At 57.5% G+C, this 21,848-nt stretch overlaps 1 protein-coding gene across 1 annotated transcript; it reads right to left on the bottom strand.

The window, feature by feature from the left end:
- Positions 1-237: 237 nt before the first annotated feature.
- COLGALT1 (collagen beta(1-O)galactosyltransferase 1) lies at positions 238-19,877 on the bottom strand. Its single transcript, XM_084885922.1, has 12 exons — positions 19,531-19,877; positions 18,428-18,538; positions 17,660-17,777; positions 13,052-13,186; positions 10,839-11,043; positions 9,052-9,171; positions 5,629-5,705; positions 5,445-5,551; positions 4,929-5,061; positions 3,597-3,724; positions 2,302-2,508; positions 238-1,807 (listed from the first exon to the last, which is right to left on the bottom strand). The coding sequence occupies exons 1-12, from the start codon at positions 19,791-19,793 to the stop codon at positions 1,540-1,542; spliced, it is 1,872 nt and encodes a 623-aa protein (XP_084742048.1). The 5' UTR covers positions 19,794-19,877; the 3' UTR covers positions 238-1,539.
- Between the last annotated feature and the right edge of the window lie 1,971 nt (positions 19,878-21,848).

Genomic DNA, 21,848 nt, shown 5'->3' with positions numbered 1-21,848 from the left:
AGAGTGAGCTGGACCACCTGTCCCTGGACTGTTTTAGGGACATTTTATGGGACAGGCTGGGCCACAAGCTCTGCCCCTCACCCGCACTGACTGACTCCCCCTCAGCCTCTCCAGCACTGGCTCCATCCCACACCTTGGCCAGCAACGATCTGTTCTTTCTCTCCCTCCCTTCCTCTCTTTCGCAAAATCACTACATGTATCCTCAGGATTGAAAAAGAGAGAGATCACAGACTCCCGTGGAAACCATCCAGGACCATTTAATAAAAAAATAAGCAAGTTTTCCAGGATCCGGCCCAGCGGGCAGTGTCCATCCGAAGAGGGAAAGCTCGGCGGGCCGGCTCCGACATTCACTTCTGGCTGAAGGCGCAGCCGGTCCTCCAGCCCGGCCGGGGGACGCCCCGCCCCCGCTGCAGACAGCACCCCAGGGCAGCGGAGTCCGCGAAGGCTTAGGCAGAGGAACCCCACTGAGCAGGCGGACACCACACCTGAGACGCAGGCCAGGGAGGTTGAGCACACAGGACCGGGCGCAGGCAGGGGGGACCCAGCCCCAGCCTCACCCCTCCCCCTCCAGGGGGGCTGGGCACAGGAGCCTGCGAGCAGCCATGTAGTCAGTGGGGCCAGCAGAGGCCCCCGGTGAGAGAAGAGTCACCCTCCTTCCGGGGTGGCGGTCTGCACAGAGCTCAGGTGACTGGGGGGCGAATAAGGACTCAACCTCAACCATTCGCTTATCCCACTGGGAGTACCCATGGTCTGTACACAGCAGGCACTCAATAAATGCCTAATGCACGAAACAAAAGGACTCTTCTTGTTCCTATCTGTGGCCCAGCACGCATGTGGGAAATCAAATGTAGTGACTGAACAACTGTTCAGCTGTTTCGTATCACTCACGTCTAGCGCACACAGTAGGCGCTCTTGGGGGGGGGGGGAGAAGAAGCCAATTGAAGAGTAAAAAGCACCTTGTTTACCTCCATGCTTAGCACCCAGCAGGCACTCAATAAAAGCACGGAGTTGGTAAGAACTTCTGTTTCTCAAGTCCCAGGCACACACAGAGTAGGTGCCTGATGGGTGTTTGAATAAATGAAAGCGCCTCCTTTACCTCAATATTCCCAGATCCTGAAATGGTGCCCACCGTTCAGCAGGCAACTCAATAAATACTTAAGTTAGTTTTTAAACGATGAATGTGTATCGTTAGTGCCTGATTCTTGGGGAGGGGTGCGTGTGTGTCAATACATGCGTGATGGCTGACTCGTCACCGAGGAGATGGTTACGCCTCATTCCCCGCCATCACCCACGCGCCTGGCGCACAGCTGACGCTTACAAAACGCCAGGCACGCGGCGATGAACGATGGCTTGTTCCCACCCGACCTCCCAGTGCAAAACACCGCGCCTGGCATACAGCAGGCGCTCCATTAATGCTGCCTGTGAGTACACGACTGCTGAGCAGGAGCCGGCCGGCCGCCGCCCCCACGGAGAGCCCTCCGCCTGCCGGGCCCGTGCCCCCCCACCCCCCGGCGAGCACGGGAGGCCGCTCCGCCGCCCTCAGAGCTCGTCCCGGGCGGCGCTGTCCAGCGGGGACTGCAGCACGTCCGAGTTCTTGGCCTCGCGGCTCAGCGCCTGCTGCTCCCGCATCTTCTGGGACTTGGCGCGGTCCCAGTCCGTCTTGACGCGCTCGTTGTTCCACACCACCGAGGTCTCCGTGTCGCTCACGTAGCCGTCGTCCCCCGTGTAGTGCGTGGGGAACACCAGCAGGGGCTCCACGGAGAAGGCCCGCAGGTTGCGGGGGGAGAAGTGGGCCTTGTACTTGGACCTGGAGGGGGGGGGCAGGGAAGAAGGGGCGGCCGTGGGTGGAGGGGAAGGGATCGATGGAGGAAGAAGTGAAAAGGGACAGACTGAGCCAAAACCGGTTTGGCTCAGTGGATAGAGCATCAGCCTGCGGATCGAAGGGTCCCGGGTTCGATTCCGGTCAAGGGCATGCACCTGGGTTGCGGGCATATCCCCAGTGGGGGGTGTGCAAGAGGCAGCTGATGGATGATTCTCTCTCATCGATGTTTCTAACTCTCTGTCCCTCTCCTTTCCTCTCTGTAAAAAATCAATAAAAAATATATATATATATATTTAAAAAGGGACAGACTGAGACAGAAGGGGATGGGGGGGGGGGGGTTCCAAACGGAGCCAGACACGGAGGGGACACCCAGAGGAAGTGGGCAGCGAAGACGGCACTTCCTGGGGACCCGAGCTCCTCCCGCCCACCCCTCCAGGGCTGCCCCCCGAGGCCCCGCCGCCCGAGCAGCAGCTGCTCACACTGGGTGCTTGTCGAACATGACGGGCAGGAACTCGTCCACGGGCAGCATCTTGGAGAGGGGCTGGGCGGCCAGCAGCTTGCGGGCGCCTTGCAGGGAGATGACGTAGGCCAGCGTCCAATAGGAGTAGTCGGCCTCCACCAGGTTCCGCACGCGGGGCACGGCCTTCTCGGGGTGCTCCACCTGCATCCGCTTCCGGCCCACGTAGCTGGGGGGCGGAATGGAGACCGTCACCTCCTCCTGTCCACCAGGGACCTCCTGAGCCCCGGCCAGGCCCCGGGAGGGAGCATAACAAGGAGGCCAACGTGGCAGCACTGGCAGAACCACAAGGGTCTGTGGCCCTCAGGGAGGAGGGTGGGGGTTTGCTAGGGCACTGGGGAGCCATGGAGGGATCTGGAGCCGGGAGATGGGATTTCTGGGACACGCTCTGAGGCTGAGCTACGGGGAGGAAGAGGGGCTGAGAAGGAAGCTGCCCCGGGTTCGGGGGCTGTGCGGCAGTGGAGGAGGAGGGTGCGAGCAGTCAGGAATGGGGGGGTGCCATTACTGTCAGGGCCCTGCACACTGCAGGAGGAGAGGGAGGAAGGGAGAGAGGAGGAACCAATCCCCCCACCCCCATATGGGATCCCAAAGAGCCGCCCCAGAAATATGCTACACACACCTGACCTGGTGCTGGGCCAAGACCCAGGCCCCCTGGCTACTTCCCACCCTGGGCCAGCGCTGAGCTCCCAGCTGGCCACCAAGGCCGACCACGCCCGCCCAGGCCGCACCCAGCCCTTAGCCCGCCCACAGACGCCCTGGGCAAACCTTCTCGACCGTCACCCACCCCAGGACACCTCACGTCTCCAAGCCCTGAGGAGCCCTCCTGCCACAGGCAGGGCCCTAGACTCCCAGGTCATCCTCCACCTCCTGCCCCAGCCCTAACTGCTCTCAGGTCCGCCCTCACGCGGGCCACACACACACAGGCACTCCTTCCGCCACACTTCTAAGCGTGGCCCAGCTAGTGCCCTGATACCTTCAGGCCCGGATGCTCTCCTGAGCTCTGGCCCCACCTCTAGGCTCCAGTTCCACCCACTCCAGACCACGCCCCTGAGCCCAGGCCCCAACCTCAGCCCCGACCCACTCCACACCAGGCCCCGGAGCCCTCTCCCCGGACCACACCCCTGAACTCTGGCCCTGCCCCAGGCCCCCAATCCACCCCACCCCACACGTCACCCCTGGGCTCTGGCCAGGCGCCAGTTCTGCTCTGCCCCAGGCCACACCTCCCGGCAGGGCCCCACCCCCGGGCCCCGCACTCACATGAGGTCCCAGTCCAGATCCTCCCTCTCCACGTCCCGCATGAGGTTCATCAGGCGCCTCTTGAAGAAGATCTCGAAGCGCAGGTCATCCTCGAAGACCAGCGATTTCTTCAGTCCCTTGTCCACGACCTGAGGGAGAACGGGGCCAGGCCTAACGCTGAAGCCAGCTCAGCTTACAGGCTCTGGGGCAGCAGGAGAGAGGAGAACGCACCCCTCGCCACTCCTGTCTGGATTGACTTCTAAAGACGACCACTTCCTAGGACACGCAGCAGATGCCCGGGCCTGGCTGTCCCTTCCCGTTCCGGGCCTGGGCCTGTGCTCACACGGCCCTCTCCCTCATGCAACAGCAGGTAGACCACCTCTCACCCTGTGGGCTTCAGCTCCAGTGTGGCCCACCTAGGAGGTCCCTCCTGACCACCATCCAAAGCTGCAAGCTGAGGACAATTCATACCCCTAGGTCCCTTCTCCAGATGTCTCTCACTTACTTCACTAGAATTTGTTTCTTTGTGGTTTACCAGCATCCCCCTGCTTCCCAGGGCTGCGAGCCCCTGGCAGGGGGCTGGGCCTGTCCCGGTGGCTATCATGTCCCCGGCACCAGGCCAGGCGCCCAGGAGGCGCTTGGGAAACGTTCCCCGAATCCTCATGACTGCCCTCTGCGGCCAGGACTGTCACGGGGAAACGGAAGCGCAGGCTGCAGAGCCCTCCTGCTCACAGAGCTCACCCCTCCAGGAGGCAGGGCTGGACCTAAACCCAGAAGTGTCCTGGCTTCGGGGCTGTGTGGGCACCACAGCCTCTGCCCCACGCCATCCACAATGAATCTCAGAAAAGGAGGGCGACCTCAGCGCGCCCTCATGGACTCAAACATCTGCACCCCCCCCCCCCCAGAGCACCCTCCCCCCTGCATCTGGACGCCACGTCCGGCTTCCTGCCTGGTAGTCCCGGTTCGATTCCCAGCCCGGCCTCCTCACCTCCCACAGCCCCTCTCTCCGCGGGCGGCCGATGAGCCCCGGGCTAATGCGCTAGCCCTGGCGCGGGCTCTGTGCCAGCTAAGGCCGCCACGGCTGCTACCTCTGTTAGGAAACGTCAAGACCAGAGTCCAGGCTCCAGACACCTGGAAGCAGCGAGGGGGGAGGGGCCACACTGGGCTCGCCCCTCCCCCTTGCCCAGCCTCAGTCTCCACATCTGCACGGTGGAAGGACACTCCCCAACGAGGGGCTGGTGCTGCGGCAGCCGCGGGGTCCGCCCGGGGGAAGCACTGCCCTCCCGGAGCTTCGCGAAGGCTGAGAGGACCCTGCCCACTCTCCTGGCCAGACACCCTGCCCGCCGGCCTCACCTCCTTCCAGATGTTGTAGTGGCTGAGGAAGCAGCCCAGCTCCCCCTTGGTGAGGGGCCGCCCGTGGTAGGGGTCCTGGTAGCCGGGCAGCATCTGGATGCCCAGGGCCTCCACCTGGCTGGTGTTCATGGCTCTGGAAGGGGGGGCAGGAAGGGGTCAGTGGAAAACCCATGCGGCCTGCTAGTCCACCTCCTGCCGAGCAGCTGCTCCGCTCTTCAACTACCGCCGCCCCTCCTGGACCCGTGGCCAGGTCTGCAGGGGGTGGGCCACCCCAGTGTGGCTCTGCCAGCCCTCTCCTAGGGTCAGACTCCCTTCCCCTCCACCACGGACCCAGCAGCATCCTATACGGTCCACACCCCGCACGGTCTCCGTCCCGCACGGCCCACACCCCGCATGGTCTCCGTCCCGCACGGCCCACATCCCGCATGGTCTACACCCCTCTCCCAGGGCAGGGCTCCTTGCACCCGCGGCCCGCCCCCTGCATGGCCTACACCCCTGCGCTCGGAGTTGACTCACTTGCCGTCCACAGCCTCCACCAGCCGGAACTTGATCTCCTGCGCCCTCAGCGCCCAGAGCATGCGCTCCCGCCGGTCCTGCCGCCGCTTCAGGTTGATCATGAAGACCTGCGCACAGAGCCTCTGCTGACTCTCAGCCCTCAGCTCCCCCCCTTCCCCCTCCCCACCCCGGAAGGCCGGCCCACCTCGTCAAAGCCCATCTTGTCGGGCGTCTTGGCCGGCACCGAGACGAACCGGGAGGGCTCTGCTGGGGGGTGCTTCACTGCGGGGCAGAGAGAAGCCCGGGGTGCCTGGGTCACGGGGTGGGGGAGCATTCCAACCTCTTTCCACCGCTCCCTCCGCATCCCCTCCACGGCCCCATATCGCCCCGAGCTCCCCAGCCTGAGGCTGGAGACCTGCCTGGCCTGTCCCCAACCATATTACTGGTGCTAGTCTCGCCCTCTCCTCCTACTCACTCTGGCCGTTAGCACCAAACGCATCCATTCCTACCTCAGGACCTTTGCACGTGCTGGGTCTCTGCCTGGAACACCTTCCTTCCTCCTCCCCCTACCCCAGTTCTCAGCTAAGATGCCATGCCCTCGGGTGGAATCAGGTACCTCCTCCCCCTCCCCTCAGCACCCCACAGCTCCCCTCAGCACCCCACAGCTCCCCACAGCTCCCCAAACCTCCACCCTGCCATCCCAACGCACCGCCTGTCTACTGTGAGCCCCGTGGAATGAACACCCAGCCTGTCCACTCGCACTGGGTCTCCCGTGCCCCACACAGGGCTCGGCACACAGCAGGCACCCGATCACTGCTCAGAGAATGAACCAAGGAGTAATGACCCTGACCTACCTGGGCCTCCGACTCCTCATCTACAAGATGGGCTGATGACACCTCAGAGGTGACGCGTGAAATGACGCCATGAAAGTGCACCGCGTGGGGCGAACGGCATCCTCCCAAAGCGTTAAGCTGGTGTCCGAACCCCCGGGGCCCCAGCATGTGCTCTTGTTTGGAAACAGGGTCTTCACAGAGGTTGTTCAAGGCAGAATGAGGCCATTAGAATGGGTCCTACTCCATGACTGGGATCCGGAGGAAAATGGAAAATCTGACTGGCCGGATGGCTCAGTAGTTGGAGCATCGTCCCAACCACCAAAAGGTTGTAGGTTTGATTCCCAGTCAGGGCACATACAGGAGGCAACTGATGGATATTTTGATGTTTCTCCTATCGATGTTTTTATCTCTCCCCCCTCCTCTCTAAACATTCACAAAAACATATCCTCAGGTGAGGATTTAAAAAAAATGTATTTTATTCATTTTTTACAGAGAGAAAGAGAGATGGATAGAGAGTTAGAAACATTGATGAGAGAGAAACATCCATCAGCTGCCTCCTTCAAACTCCCTACTGGGGTTGTACCTGCGACCAAGATACATGCCCTTGACCCGAAATGAACCAGGGACCCTTGAGTCTGCAGACTGATGCTCTAACCACCGAGCCAAACTGGCTAGGGCTGGATTTTTATTTTTTAATGGAAAATTTGGACACAGAGGGAAAACAGGGGAAGAAGACAGCCATCTGACTGAGTGATGCATCTCCAGGCCAAGGTGTGCGCAGAGTTTCAGAGCAGCCGTGACTGCCCCCTTCAGCTGCTATGGGCAATGCTCAGACCACACCCCACAGCGGTCTGGGCACACGCCCGTGGCTCCCTGGAGCAGGTCAGAGCGGCCCCTGCCCGCCCCTGGCCGCCCCGAAAAGCCCAGCGTGATCCCCAGTGTGGTGTCTGCTCCTCCGAGAACCAAGGCCCCTGTGAGCTCCAGGGACACACACAGGCCTCTCTGTCTGGCCGAGGCCTGGCCGAGGCCCAGAACTAACCCAGAACCTCCCCCCACAGCCTGGGCCTCCTCCGAGGCCAACACGTCCCAGGCTTCCTCCCACCCAGAGTCCCGCAGCTCCCGCTGCCCCACGCTCCGTGGGGAGGCCGGGACCAAGGCAAGACTTTGGGGTCTCAGGACACAGGCTCCAACCCCAGGTGCCCCTTCCCTTCTCTCCCTGACCCTCCGCTCAACCCCCTATGGGGGCGGGGAGGGGGGAGAGAACCGGCCAGCGGGGAGGCGGGATCTTGTCACCCGGAGCCTTCCTGCAAGTCCGAACCTTCACTGTGAGAGACCTCTGAACGCGTGAGAAGCCGCGCGCACGGCCCGGTCCTGGTGCCCGCACGCGGACGGGGAGGAAGGATTTACACACTAATCTGAACCCCCGGGCCCTCCCTCCATCGGTTCTGTGAGCTCAGCTCGGGCCCTCCGGAAAGAAACAGGGAGGCATTCAGCCGCTGTCACGGTGGAGTTTACAGCAGCGGTGTCAGTGGTTTCTTGGCCAGAAATAGTAACGGAAAGAGAGGTGGAATTTTTGAATTAGGAAAACTACGGCAGCCACGCTGCCAGGGCCCCGTCGCAGGTGGGAGTTGGCGACAAGCAGAGGCCTGTCTCTCATGACAGTGGCCCGGGGGGGGGGGGGGGGGGGGGGGGCTCCTGGCCTGGCCGGAGCGTCTGCCTGTGACGGACACTGGGGCATGTGGGGTCTCCACTCTGGTGACCTTGGTCATTTCCAAAGACAAGCAGGGAGTGTGCCATCCCACCTTCAGCCGCCAGGGAGGCGCACACACACACACACACACACACACACACACACACACTGAGAACCTTCTGGAAGCAGGTAAGAGTTGGGTAACGGAGACCAACAGCGGGAGCCTGGATCCCCCATCTGCACAGTGGGGGCTGGAGGGGCTGCTGTGGAGGCCTTCTCTGAGACTTGTGACCAGGGAAGGCAAAGCCCCACGGAAGCGGACACTGTCCCATTGTCCCCCTGCTCTGGAGACACCCCCTCCACCAGGAGGCCGCGCCTCAGCAACCGGATGGCAGCTCGGCCCTGGGGGCTCAACCCGTCTCAGGGGGGCCCCCCAGAGGCAGGGCTGCTGGTGTAATCATTTATAGATTTATTTATCTGTGAGTTAGACATGCGCTTGCAACTATGGTAAAAGTATGTAATTCCCTTTTCAAAATAAACGTATGCAAGTAAAACAAAAGTATACACATAAGGTATTTATGAAACAAGCAATGGGTCTGAGGTTTGAAAACGGCCCAAAAGGCTGTGGCCCAGATACCGCCACGCACATAAAGATTCACCAGTGAAAACCTCTGCCCTCCCTGCTCCCACCCCCTCCATGGCTCCTGACCGCCCCTGAGGAAAGCCAGTGCCTACGGCCGCTGCCCTGGCCCGCCCGCTCCGCCCGCTCATCAGCCCCACTTCTGCCCGCCGACCTTGCCTGCTCCCTGAGCGTGTGTCCCCTCTAGCCTCTCAGTCTCTGCAGAATGCTCCCTCTGGCTGCAGTCCCCTTCCAGGTGACTACTACTCACCCTGCCTCATAATGCCTCCTCCTCCAGGAAGCCCACCCTGACTGCCATGCATAGCTGCTGTAAGCCAGGGCTCCCTGAGAGCAGGGACAACTGTCCCCCTTGTTCATGCCAGGTTCCCAGGGCCCGGCACAGGCACCAGCACCCAGCAGGTGCCCAGTCAGTGTTCAGGGTATGGGTGTGTGAGGACCGGGAAAGGGCCGTGAGGGCGGACTCACCCATCACCTCCAGCTGCACGTGCAGGAAGCTCTCGGCCTCGTCCTGGAGGGTGCTGTGCGAGCGCAGCGGCACCGGCAGGAAGCCGTACGTCTCCTTGTTGCACACGTACATCTGGACCTCTGGGCCAAGACAACAATCCGAACTGAAAACCGAGCAACAAAGCGGCTGGGGCCACTTCCGACCACAGCATCAGCCTCGCGGCTCAGGGCGGGGCTGGAAAGAAAAGGAGTCCCCCCCCACTGTTCCCAGAAACCCCTCAGATCTCCATCCGGGACTCAGACTCCGAGTCAGAACAGGGGTTCCCGCTGGCAAGCGAGACAGTGAAACCAGACTGTTAAAAAGCACCTTATGCCCGGCGGGTGTGGGTCAGTGGTTGAGTGTCGACCTAAGAACAAGGAGGTTATGGTTCCATTCCCGGTCAGGGCACACACCCATGTATCAGGTTTGCAGGTACAGAAGGCAACTTGGTCAATGTTTCTTGCTTGTGTCTCTCTGTCTCTCTGTCTCTCTCTCTCCATGTCTTCCGGTGAGGATTAAAAATAAAAAAGATGCACATTTCTTTTTTTTCTTTTTTTCTTTTTAAATTCTCACCCAAGGATACTTTTCCATTGATTTTTAGAGAGAAGGAAAGACAGAGAGAAATATCAACGTGAGAGAAACACATTGGTTGGTTGCCTCCTGCACACTCCCTGACCAGGGCCTGGGCCCGGGAGGATCCGGCAACTGAGGTATGTGCCCTTGATTAGAATCGAACCCAGGACCCTTCGGTCTACAGGCCAACGCTCCATCCACTGAGCCAAACTGGCTGGGGCTGATGCACATTTCTGCACACAAATGGGACGCAGTTAAATAAGGTGACCTCCATCCACGTGTGTCCTTTTCTGGATGGTGAAAATTTTTATATCGAGTGTGAACTTTAAAAACTTGGTAAGCCAATGAAAATAATTTTCATTTTAACTGGCTAACTTTTTATACAAAGAGCTAGATGGTCTAAATCTTTTAGGCTGCTGGCCTGACAGTTTCTGTCTTAACAACTCAATCCCGCCCTTGGAAAGAAGCAATCAAAGACAACACTTAAATACGTGGGTGAGGCAGCGAGCCAATGACACTTTCTCTATAGGCACTGCAACTTGAACTTCATGCAATTTCAGATGTCACATAATATTACTATTCTTTTCATGTGTTCCCCCCCGCCCCCAACCGTTTAAAAATATAAAAACCATACTTAGCTTGCACCCATACAGAAACAGACGGTGGGTCAGATCTGGCCTGCTGGCCACAGTTTGCTAACCCTTGATCTAAAGTAAATGGCGGGTTAGCATATGGCTGTGTTCTCGTGCTTTTTCACTAATTAAACAATTAGGGGGCAATTATGTTCAACTATAGGAAACTGGGAGCAGGTGAGAAACTATTAAGCTGGAAATAACCTTCACTAAGTACCGTTTCCCCGAAAATAAGACAGTGTCTTATATTAATTTTTTTCTCCCAAAGTTGCGCTAGGTCTTATTTTCAGGGGATGTCTTATCTTTCCATGCGCTAGGTCTTATTTTCGGGGAAACACGGTAGGTCCTCTTCAGACCTGGGAGGCGAAGACCCTCCGCAAAGCCAGGGCTGGAGAAAGATCGGGTCTGATTGAACGCCTGCACACAGCCCCGCCTGCAGCCGCCCTGGGCCCTGCGTGCGTTCTGGTTCTGTGGACCCTCTGTGGCCGCTGCCGGGACACGCTCAGCTCCGATTCCAGAGAACCAACCGGCTGCATCCCTGTGCCAGCAACCCCCGCGCTCACCTGCCTGCTTGCAGGAGAAGGCGAACACGATGATGTCATCGAAGGACCAGGTGTAGTCGCTGTGCGGCGGGTAGAAGGCCAGGCTCCGGGACGCCGCCTTCCGCAGGTCGATCAGGAAGGTGGAGTGCACCATGGGCACCGCGAAGCAGCCCCGGCGGTCCCGCTTCCGGATGGGGATGTAGGCGGGCGTGCGCTTGTAGTAGCCCTGCAGGGAGGGGCGGGGTTCTCACGGGGGTCCCCTGAGGGGGGCTGTAGACCCAGGGCCACGAGAGGCATGGAACCCCCAGAGAGCACGGCCCCGATGCCAGCTCCTGGCCGGGGTGGGCATTCCCGGGAGCCGTGCTCGGGGCGTGGCCAGTGACAGGCTCCACCCCCCGCACCGGAGCAGATAAAAGAAAAACGGCTGGCCTCTTGCAGACCCGGCCCCACACGTGAAGGAGAACATTTAAAAGCGGAAAAGGCCGAAACCTGTTTGGCTCAATGGATAGAGCATCGGTTTGGGGACTGAAAGGTCCCGGGTTCGATTCCGGTCAAGGGCAATTACCTTGGTTGTGGGCATATCCCCAGTAGGGGGTGTGCAAGAGGCAGCTGATCGATGACTCTCTCTCATCCATGTTTCTTACTCTCTATCTCTCTCCCTTCCTCTCTGTATAAAATCAATAAAGTATTTTAAAAAAATAAATAAAATAAAAAAGTAAAAGCGGAAAAGGGGTTTAATAATAAACTGGACTGCAACTGAAAACAAAAATAAACAGTAACATCGATGTTGGTAGAATGCTAATTGCTTCATTCTTTGAGAATATTGCAAAAATTGTTAAAACTTAACTATTATGACTTGTGCCCCAGGAAAAACCACTTTGAGATTTATCCCATAGAAATAAAATGTGTACTACGTTCAGCTTTAGTGGGATAAACCTAGTTCAATGCCTATCGATGGAACTATGAAACGTTATGTGACTATTTAAAAAATGTGTTTGCCCTAACCGGTTTGGCTCAGTGGATAGAGCATTGGCCTGAGGACTGAGGGTCCCAGGTTCACTTCCGGGCAAGGGCATGTACCTTGGTTGCCAGCACATCCCCAGTAGGGGGTGTGCAGGAGGCAGCTGATCGATGTTTCTAACTCTCTATTCCTCTCCCTTCCTCTCTGTAAAAATCAAAATCTATTAAAAAAAATAAAAACAAAAAATGTGTTTGAGCTGCTGCTATTCTGATGGAATGCACAGTTGCATTGTTCAATGGAAAAATCAAATTATAAATTAAAGCATATAACTCAGTTTTTACATGCAGTAAATCCTACGTGTGTTCATGTTTCTGGGGACATGAATAAAGGTGTGGGAAGACGTATTTCTTAAAAAGCTGAAAAAGGGACTGGACATTTGACATCCTTTGATTTACATATAAATTGAACGTCAGCTTAATTTGGAAGTTTTAAAAGCTTCTGGAACAATCCTGAACTGCCCTCTCTTTTCCTTGGGCCCTTTACACATCAGAATTACTGGCACAGAGCATTAGATTCCTCCTTCTTGTCCGCTTTTCTCCTCCATCGCCCCGTTCCTCCCCGCTCTGCCCGCCCCATAACGCTTCCATTTCTGACACACTTTTCAAGACGGAAACCACTGAATTAGCCGCTTTAAAATGGCTTGATGCTTTCTGAACTGCGTGTCAGATAAAAACAAAAAGGAGGAGGCAGGATAAGTCAGCTTCTGGCTCCATCCTCACAGACCACCCTCACCCCCGGTCCCTCTGTCACTCCCCCTGGCTTGGCCTCAACCCTGGGAGGCATGGCACAGGCCTGGCCAGCCAGAGCCTGGCATGTTTTTGGCTTCGGTAACTGGTCCAGGGGTGAGAGACGGACAAGGCCAGTCTGAGGGGACTTGAGCTGAATGCTGCGGGGCCATCCCCCAGGGTCTGAGAACGAAGCCACCCCCCCAGCGAGGGAGGAAGACAGGAATGCTGTTTGAACGTCTGAATCGAACTGTGCCCGCCGTCCCGTCCTGGCACCTCTACTTCCCAGCCGGGCGCTGAGCAGTCACTTCCCCTCAGTACAGGGAAGAGGGGGGGAAGGACCCGGTCTCGGACCCCGCCATGGGGACCGCCTCAGGACGATCAGGAAGGGGTGAAACGCTCACCATGAGCTGGCGGGATACTCAGTGAGGCCCCCACGTGCCTGGCCCAGCCCCCAGCCCCCGGCGCCGCCCAGGCCGCCGCCTGACCTGCGAGGTCATCCCGCACCAGAAGTTGGAGTACGCGGCCCGGGAGTCCAGCATGGGCGCCACCACCGTCTTGTTCTCGGCCATGAGCAGCGTCAGCGTGTCGGGGTTCAGGATCAGGTTGTCCGCGTCCACAAACTGCAAAACACCCAGCGGGACGTCACTGGGCCGCCGGGCTGGGCCACGGCTCGGGGTGAGGGGGCAGAAGCGGGGTCCCGGGGCCTGGAGAACCCAGAGTAGCACGGACGCCGTCCGGCTCCCAGCCCAGCTCCACCTTAGCAACCAGGCAAGTGGCAGCCACACAGGAAACAGGCCCCTGGGGAAGGGGCAGGCAGGGCCCCAGGGCACACAGGGCCCACAGAAACACGAGTGGCCCCAGACACGGCGCTGTCGAGGCACCAGGCATGACGGGGGTGTGCCATGTGGCTCCATAACAGGAACTTTACCACAGGCAGCGCTGGTCAGTGAGGAGGGTGGGAGGGCCAGAGGTCACCTCGAAGAGGAACACACTATTTTTTAAAATTTAATATATTTTATTGATTTTTTACAGAGAGGAGGAGAGGGATAGAGAGCTAGGAACGTCGATGAGAGAGAAACATCGACCAGCTGCCTCTTGCACACCCCCTACCGGGGATGTGCCCGCAACCAACGTACATGCCCTTGACTGGATTCGAACCTGGGACCTTTCAGTCCGCAGACCAACGCTCTATCCACTGAGCCAAACCGGTTTCGGCAAGAACACACTTTTTTCTCCAGGAGTTAGATGCCAATAAGAAGTTCATCAAAATAGATACTTTGTTTTTCTTTAACACCTCGAATGTGGGGGTAAAAAAAAAATGGTAACTTGTTTGTTACAAAGAAAAAAAGTTTGGAACAATCAGGTAAGGATGTTTCTGTCCTGCAGGTGCCGTACATAACTATTAGGAGATGGTTTAAAAAAAAATAAAAAATGCATCTGGCCCTACCTGGTTTGGCTCAGTGGATAGAGCGTCGGCCTGCGGACTGAAGGGTCCCGGGTTCAATTCCGGTCAAGGGCACATGCCCGGGTTGAAGGCTCGATCCCCAATGTGGGGAGTGCAGGAGGCAGTTGATGAATGATTCTCAGTCATCATTGATGTTTCTCTCTCTCTCTCTCTCTCTCTCCCTCTTCCTTCTTCTCTGAAATCAATTTAAAAAACAAAACAAAACAAAACATGCATCTGGCCAGGCCAGTGTGACTCAGTGGTTGAGCATCAATCTATGAACCAGGAGGTCACTGTTCGATTTCCAATCATGGCACATACCTGGGTTGCAGGCTCGATCCCCAGTAGGGGGCATGCAGGAGGCAGCCAATAGATTATTTTTTTCTCACCATGTTCTTCCTATCTCTTTCTCCCTTCCTCTCTGAAATCAGTAAAAATATATATATTTTAAAAATGCATCTGGTCCACAGACATGCTTCCCATTACTCGCAGGGGCTTTTTAGAGTGTGTGAATCACCTGAGGTAAGCAACAGCAAGAGGAGGCATTCCGGGCTCCTCTGGCACCATGGACGGCCCGCCGCCTGGGCCCTCAGTGGGAGACAGGAGGCCGGCTGTGCAGGTGTGAATGTTCCCCACCCAGCCCCTCTAGGACATTTAAATTTCTGACCTCAGAATATATGTACAGCCAAAACCGGTTTGGATCAGTGGATAGAGCATCGGCCTGCGGACTGAAGGGTCCCAGGTTCAATTCAGGTCAAGGGCATGAGTCTTGGTTGCAGGCACATCCCCAGTAGGGGGTGTGCAGGAGGCAGCTGATTGATGTTTCTAGCTCTCTATCCCTCTCCCTCTCTGTAAAAAATTAATAAAATATGTATTTTTTTAAAAAGAGTGAAGGGGGAATTGTTTAAAAAAAAAAAAAATATATATATATATATATGCAGTAAAAACAGCTAGAACAGTTCAGAAGGTCCTCAAAAGTTAAGAACATAGTTATCATGTGACCCAGCAATTTTCTCCCTGAGGACAGATCAAGAGAACTGGATCAGGGACTCCAACAGATACGTGAGCACCTGTGTTCACACCAGCATGATTCACAGTGGCCAAAGGTGGAAACAAGGTGAGTGTCGGACCACAGACAAACGGATAAACAAACGGGGTCCAGCCCTCAGTGGAATATCACAGCCATAAAAAGGAGGGAAGCACTTCCGCCACGACACGAATGAACCCGAAAACCTCCTGCCGAGTGAGAGAAGCCGGACCCTAAAGGCCGGGTGTTGTGTGACCCCACGGACACAAAACGCCCCGAACTGGCAAGTGCAGAGGCAGAAAGCAGATCAGTGGCTGCCAGGATGGGAGGGAGGGGGGTGGGGGTGACTGTTTTGGGATGATGGATTGTTCTGGAACTAGACAGAGATGACGGGTGTACAACACTGTGAATGAGCCAGAAACCACTCGATTCCATACTTTAAAAGGCTAATTTTATGTTATGTAAATTGCACCTCAATTTTAAAAAGCCAGAAAGCGGGTCTCTCTGAAAGATAAGATTACAAGGTTTCTTTCTTTCTTTCCTAAACTCCTTATTTTCCCTTCTAGATTTTCTTACAAACAACACTGGCAGTGTTTGTAAAAAAAGGGGGGGGGGGGGAAGGCCCTTTTTACAATAATTTTAAAACACTGGACAAGCGATTCCACATTCCAATATGGACTTGCAAAGTTCCCAATGTCAAACATAACATGGTGTGTCAAAAGCTGCTTTGCGCTTTGAACCCACACCTGGAGTTCTACCCAGGTTTGCTGAGGGGAAAAGCGAAGATCAACCTCAAACCATGAAAACAAAACAGGCGCGGTGGCCTGTGCAGGACGGCTCCCAGCAGGGCCAGTCCCCCCTCTGTGCCAGCCCAGCCAGCTGAGACCTCCCTCCCCAAGCCTCTACTTTCCCATCTGTAAAATGGACTCGGGAAGTCTCTTCCCAGGGGACAGCTCCCTCCTCCCCAAAGGGCTCAGGCACCCTCACATCTAGTCCCCACGCAGGGCCTGAACCCACCTGCCTTTCTCCACAGCCCATCCCTCAGGCCTCCACCCCCGCCTCCTGCTGTCCCCACTCCTGCCCCAAAAGATGGGGATCCCACAACAGCCACAGGGGCTCTGAGAATCTTAAATTAGAACACAGCCCTCCCCTGCTTACATAGCATCAGAGTGAAAACCAAGTCTTTCCCTCAACCTGCACAGGCCAGGCCCCACTCACCACCTCGGTATCACGCTCCGTCATCATGCCATTCCAGCCACACGCGCCTCCTCTCAGTCCTTGAGCACCCAAAGCTTGCTGCCTGCTGTTCCCTCTGCCTCAAATACTGTCCTCTGGCCTCCCCTAAGGCTGGCTCCTCTGCTCCTTCAGGTCTCTGCTGGGGTCCCCCCCTTACCCCCGCCTCAACCCTGCTCACTCATCACCCACCCTGGCTACGCCATCCGTTGTAGGGTGAATGTTGGAAGTCCTAACCCCTGGTGTCTGTGGCTCTGGCCTTATTTGGAAATACGGCCTTTGCAGAGGTAAGACGGGGTCTTGCTGGATGAGGGGGGCCCTAAATGCAATGACCCGTGTCCTCAGAAGAAGAGAAGAGACACACAGGAGAGTCGAACGTGTGTCCACAAAGGCAGAGACTGGAGTGATGCCGCCACAAGCCAAGGGCACCCGGGCCTCCTGACGCTGGAAGAGGCAGAAAGGATCCCCCCTGGGAGCTTTCTGGGGGAGCACAGCCCTGCTGACACCTGGGTTTCGACTTCCAGCCTCCAGAACCGAGATATTACACTTCCCGGAGCACAGTCCCCCAGCGTGTGGGACAGAGTCCCGGGACACGGGGTCACCACCAAATGCCCGTCTACGGCTTCCCAGCTCAGGCTGCCTCCGGATGGTGCCTCTCTCACTTTGGTTTTCCTGGCCACATCCACCTTTCCCGGGACCCCAGCAAGCCCAGCCTGTGTCCCCAGGCTGGGCAGGAGGGCACTGGCAGGGGCTCACGAATGTGCTGATGGATAAATGAAAAAGGCACAGACTTCGACTCCGGGCCGGGCACACACACAAAACCAGCCGGACGGGCATCCCTGCATTCGACCCCCCTGGTGGCCCTGCCATCAACTCCCTCCCCATCTGCCCCGGGGAGGGGGTCCCGCCAGGTCAGGTCGAGGAGACGGGAAGGCCCGGGACCTGTGGGCACTTACCCAACAAGATTTCGTTTTGCCCCCTCCTTCTCAGAGGCAAAACGGGCCCAGGAGGAGGAGGAAGTGAAAATCTGGCCTCAGCAGCTCCGGGTCACCAAGTTCCCCCGTCCCCAGCCCCCCTTCCTGCTTCTCGAAGGGACCCAGGCAGGGTCGCTGCGGGTGTGTAGGATCTGGAGTCACTCGTGATGGCGATAAACATGGAGACCGACCAAGTGTCCAACCACAGAGGACCGCCGGGGATCCATCTGGCGGGTGGGAGTCCGGGGTCCCCAGGCTGAACCCCAACTCCTCCACCTAACCAGCCGGATCGCCTCTGACAGCTCACACCCCCGCTGGTGCCTCCGTTTCCCCTCTGTAAAGCGGAGATAAGGAGGGCGTCCGCCCGCACAGCTCTGCCTTCCCTTCGGACACCCGGACGCCACCGGAAACTCACCAAGATGTAGTCGGCCCACATGTCCCGGGCGGACTTCAGGGCCGCCTGGCGCAGCTTCATGACATGCTCGTAGCGGGCGTCGGACCAGTGCTTGGGGCCCTCCTCGTCTTGGTAGGACCTGAGGAGAGGCAGCTGTGATGGGGGGTGAGAGGGCCGGGCACTGCGGGGCCCAGACAGGGCCCAGGCGGCAGAGCGCTCAGAGGGGGGTTCCTGGCGGAGGGATGGCTAAGCTGGATCTGCAGGCTGGGAAGAAGCAAGGGGAGACCAGGAGGAGGGAGGTGTGTCTGCAGCAGGGGCCGGGCAAGGTCCAAGGCCCGGAGGGGAGGAAGTCCAGGCAATGGCAGAGAAGGAAGAAAGCTCAGCAGGAGGGGGAGCCGCTGGGAGAGAGCAGAGAGCAAAAGAAAAGTGGAGCCCTGACCGGTTCGGCTCAGTGGATAGAGCGTCGGCCTGCGGACTGAGGGGTCCCGGGTTCAATTCCAGGCAGGGGCATGTGCAGGAGGCAGCTGATGGACGTTTCTCTCTTATCAATGTTTCTAACTCTCTGTCCCTCTCCCTTCCTCTCTGTAAAAAATCAATAAAATATATATAAAGAAGAAAATAAAAGTGGAACCTGTCCACGCAGACTCAGAATCTGGAAGGCTGAGGGCAGGTGGGAGGAGTCAGAGGAGCCAGGGCTGGAGGGCCAGGGCGCAGGGGTGAGGGTGTGTGGGCAGGGGTGCAGCTGAGTCCGGCCGGGAGGCCTCCCTCTGGGCAGGGCCTGGCACTCACCGGGGCTCCTCCGCGGGCCGCCACTCCACCGAGTGGTACAAGTTCTTCACGGCCACCAGCCATTCCCGCAGCACTGCCGTCGTGTTGTCTGCGTTGTGGTCTGTGGCCACCCTGCGGGCGGAGGGGGACCATCAGGAAGGTTGGGGAGCCCAAACCAGGACAGGGCAGCGGGCCCGGACCCGGGCTCCGCACCCTGGCTCAGCCTGTGGGGCCAGGCGATCCCCCTCCATGCCTCAGTCTCCTCTTACCACTTCCCTGGCTGCAGAGAAGATTAAACAAGCTAATTTTAGAAAACCACAGGAGACACTGCTAGTACTGTGGAGCCTCTAGGATCCTATCAGAAGTGTGGGTACTAAGTATGTGAGACTTAATAAACATACAACTATAATACATCAGACAGCCCCATCCACCTTCCTCCCGCCTCTCCTACGACCACCACCCCCGCCACAGCCAGCCGTCCCTGAGACATCAGCAGCGCTCGGGCCATCCAGGCCAGGGAGTCTGGAGTAGAGGAGAAGAGGGACATCTGGGAATCCAGTTTGGGCCTGGAGCCCAGAGCTATCTTCCCAAGTGAAGCGTTACTAAGTTGACAACAAGGACAGCAGTGATAAGAGTCACAATCAGGGCAGTTCCTGGCGGTATCCCATTGCCCTTCCAGGAAGGGCCATGCCCCGCCCACGCGCTCCGGTTAGAAGGCCCGATTCAGGCAGGAGTGGAAAGACATACAGCGGGTGACGTGCACTGTGGGCCACCGCCGCGCCCTGGCTGGGGTCCCGGGCTCCCCTTCCCCGGAGCCTGCGCGTGTTCCTAGCGGTTCAGAGGGTTGGGCAGGGCGGCCTGCCTGGGTGTGGTCCCCGATCTGCCCTAAGGGGGGGCAGCAGGCAGAGCCAGGGTCTTGCCCATCCTTATGCAGGACAGGGAGGGCGCGGGGAGGCGGGACCGCAGGACAAGGCACGCGTGGGTCTGGCCCGCAGATGGGGGGCAAGAAGCAGAGATCGCGCGGGGGTCTGGCCCGCCCCGCCCGGAGCCCGGACAGCGCGCGGGACGCGGCGCGGACCGGCCGTCGGGGCAGCGGGCCGGCCTCCCGGCGGCGCCGCACTCACCACAGCGCCGTGCGCTCCCGCGGGTGGCGCAGCCGCTCCAGCGCGCCCAGCGTGGCCGGCAGCGCGTGGGCCGCGTTGCGCGCCAGCAGCGCGATGAGCACGCGCGGCGCCTGCAGCGGCGACTCGGGGCTCCAGCGCTCCTCCGGGAAGTAGGCGGCGGCGCCCGGCGGGCCCCCCGGGGGCGGCAGCGCCAGCAGCAGCAGCAGCAGCAGCTCCGGGAGCGGCCGCCCGCCCCGCCGGCACGCGCGTGGGGCCGCCGCCATCGCGCCACGCGTCTCCTTTAAGCCTCTTTTCTGCCGGCGGACGAGGGCCGCGCCTTAAAGGGGCCGTCGGAGTCCCGCCGCGGCCGCGCCTTAAAGGGGAGGAGAGCGCCCGCCTTAGTCTGGCCTCCCGGCCCGCCTTCCAGGCCCCGCCTCCCGACGCCTTAAAGGCACAGAGTTCAGGTCTGTCTGACATGCGAGCCACTGCCCCGTCCAACACGATTTTATTAAATCCTCATCGAGGATGCTTTTGCCAATGATTTCTAGAGAGAGTGGAAGAGAGGGAGGAGGGGGAGAGGGAAACATCCACGTGAGAGAGGCACTCCCCCTACCGGGGCTGCGGAGCCTGCAACGGAACTGCAGGCCTTGACCAGGAATCGAACTGGTGACCACCCTTCAGTCCGCAGGCCGGGGCTCTAACCACTGAGCTAACTTGCCAGGGCCCATCCAGCTTTTATTTGTACAATCCCTGGGTTGTACCAGGCGGACCTAGATAATTAGGCCCGAAAGATCTGAGCCTCAGTTTCCCTGGCTGCAACGCGGGTTTTATCATCCTGGGTCCCCACCTCGCTGGGGTGCCCTGGAGGCTTATTGGGTATTAAGCGCGTGGACCCTGGTGTCCCCAGACACCCCGCATGGGCTGCTGTGTGAGCCTTCAGGTGTCCGCTGTGAAACAGGGTTATACTGACCCCGCAGGGCTGGCAGCAGAGGAGCCACGTGTTGCTTTAACCTGCTGAGCACGTGCCCTGGAGGCAGGATGGGCTATTCCATGGAAATGTTACCAGGAGACTGTTTTCCAATACTGGGCTGTATTTTCTTTCTTTCTTTCTTTCTTTCTTCTTCTTCTTCTTCTTCTTTTTTTTTTTTTTTAATATTTTATTGATTTTTTACAGAGAGGAAGGGAGAGGGATAGAAAGTTAGAAACATCCATCAGCTGCCTCCTGCACACCCCCCACTGGGGATGTGCCCAAAATCAAGGTACATGCCCTTGACCGGAGTCAACTCAGGACCCTTCAGTCCACAGGCCGTAGCTCTATCCACTGAGCCAAACCGTTTCGGCTGGGTTGTATTTTCTAATTGGCCGTGTTGGGGTCATTCCTAAAAATTAAATTTCAAGAAAGATGCTCAGATGTATATTTATTAATGTGCATGGCAGCGGGTTAAGGTTGCTAGGTACAACTCAGAAATGGGCTTGTACGTCCCGGTGGGCACGCAAGATGGGGCAGTGAGCTTGGGGGGGGAGCCCCAAATCTCCCAGCAGCTCTATGGAGTCACGTGATACTCGCCCCTCCTGCTCTTCAGGCTCTTCCCCTTGCCCAAGCCCTTCCTCTGATTACTTTTCTCTACTTCGCTTCTGTTTCCCGATTTTTTGGGGGGACACACACACACACACGCATTTAGGAAACTTGTGCTCAAGTTCATGGCGAGAACCATCGCGGATGCGGCAGAGGAATCTCGGCGTTAACGCCGGGAAGTGTCACTTTATCTTGCAGGGCCAGTTCTTCCCCCCGCTGCCCCCGTGGTTTGGCCTTCTGCACCGGAGAGGGTGAGATTACTAAATCCCTCAAAACCGTTTTCTTGGCCCATCGTCCTGTTTGTTTTTTTTTGTTTTTTTTTTAATTTAGAATATTTTCTGATTCTATTATATTCAACAGTTAATATTGTTCATCAGATTTTTTTTTAATTTCCTTGGTTTTTAGATTCACTTGTTGATAGTTACGTATTTGTTGTTCATAATTTTTATCTTTATTTACTTTCTCTTCTGAAAGAACCCCCTTCAGCAATTCATATAATTCTGATTTGGCGGTGATGAACTCCTTTAGCTTTTTTTTTTATTAGTGAAGCTCTTTATCTGGCCTTCGACTCTGAGTGATAGCTTTGCTGGGTAGATTATCTTTGGCTGTAGGTTCTTACTATTCATCACCTTGAATATTTCTTGCCATTCCTGTCTGGCCTGCATGGTTTCTGTTGAGAAATCAGCTGACAATCGTATAGGTGCTCCTTTATAGGTAACTACCTGCTTTGCTCTTGCTGCTTTTAATATTCTCTCTTTGTCTT

The sequence above is a fragment of the Pipistrellus hanaki genome, assembly GCF_964339955.1.
Source record: "Pipistrellus hanaki genome assembly, chromosome: 5".
NCBI classification, from domain to species: Eukaryota; Metazoa; Chordata; class Mammalia; order Chiroptera; family Vespertilionidae; genus Pipistrellus; species Pipistrellus hanaki.
The sequence above is the reverse complement of the archived record's forward strand: the minus strand, read 5'-3'. Positions and strand labels throughout refer to the sequence as shown.

Excerpts from the sequence above, each read along its gene's own strand:
- COLGALT1 (XM_084885922.1), bottom strand. The coding sequence starts at position 19,793 with ATGGCGGCGGCCCCACGCGCGTGCCGGCGGGGCGGGCGGCCGCTCCCG. Across the intron at positions 18,539-19,530 it reads CGGGAGCGCACGGCGCTGTG|GGTGGCCACAGACCACAACG; the intron begins GTGAGTGCGGCG and ends CTCCGCCCGCAG. Across the intron at positions 17,778-18,427 it reads CGGCCCGCGGAGGAGCCCCG|GTCCTACCAAGACGAGGAGG; the intron begins GTGAGTGCCAGG and ends GCCTCTCCTCAG.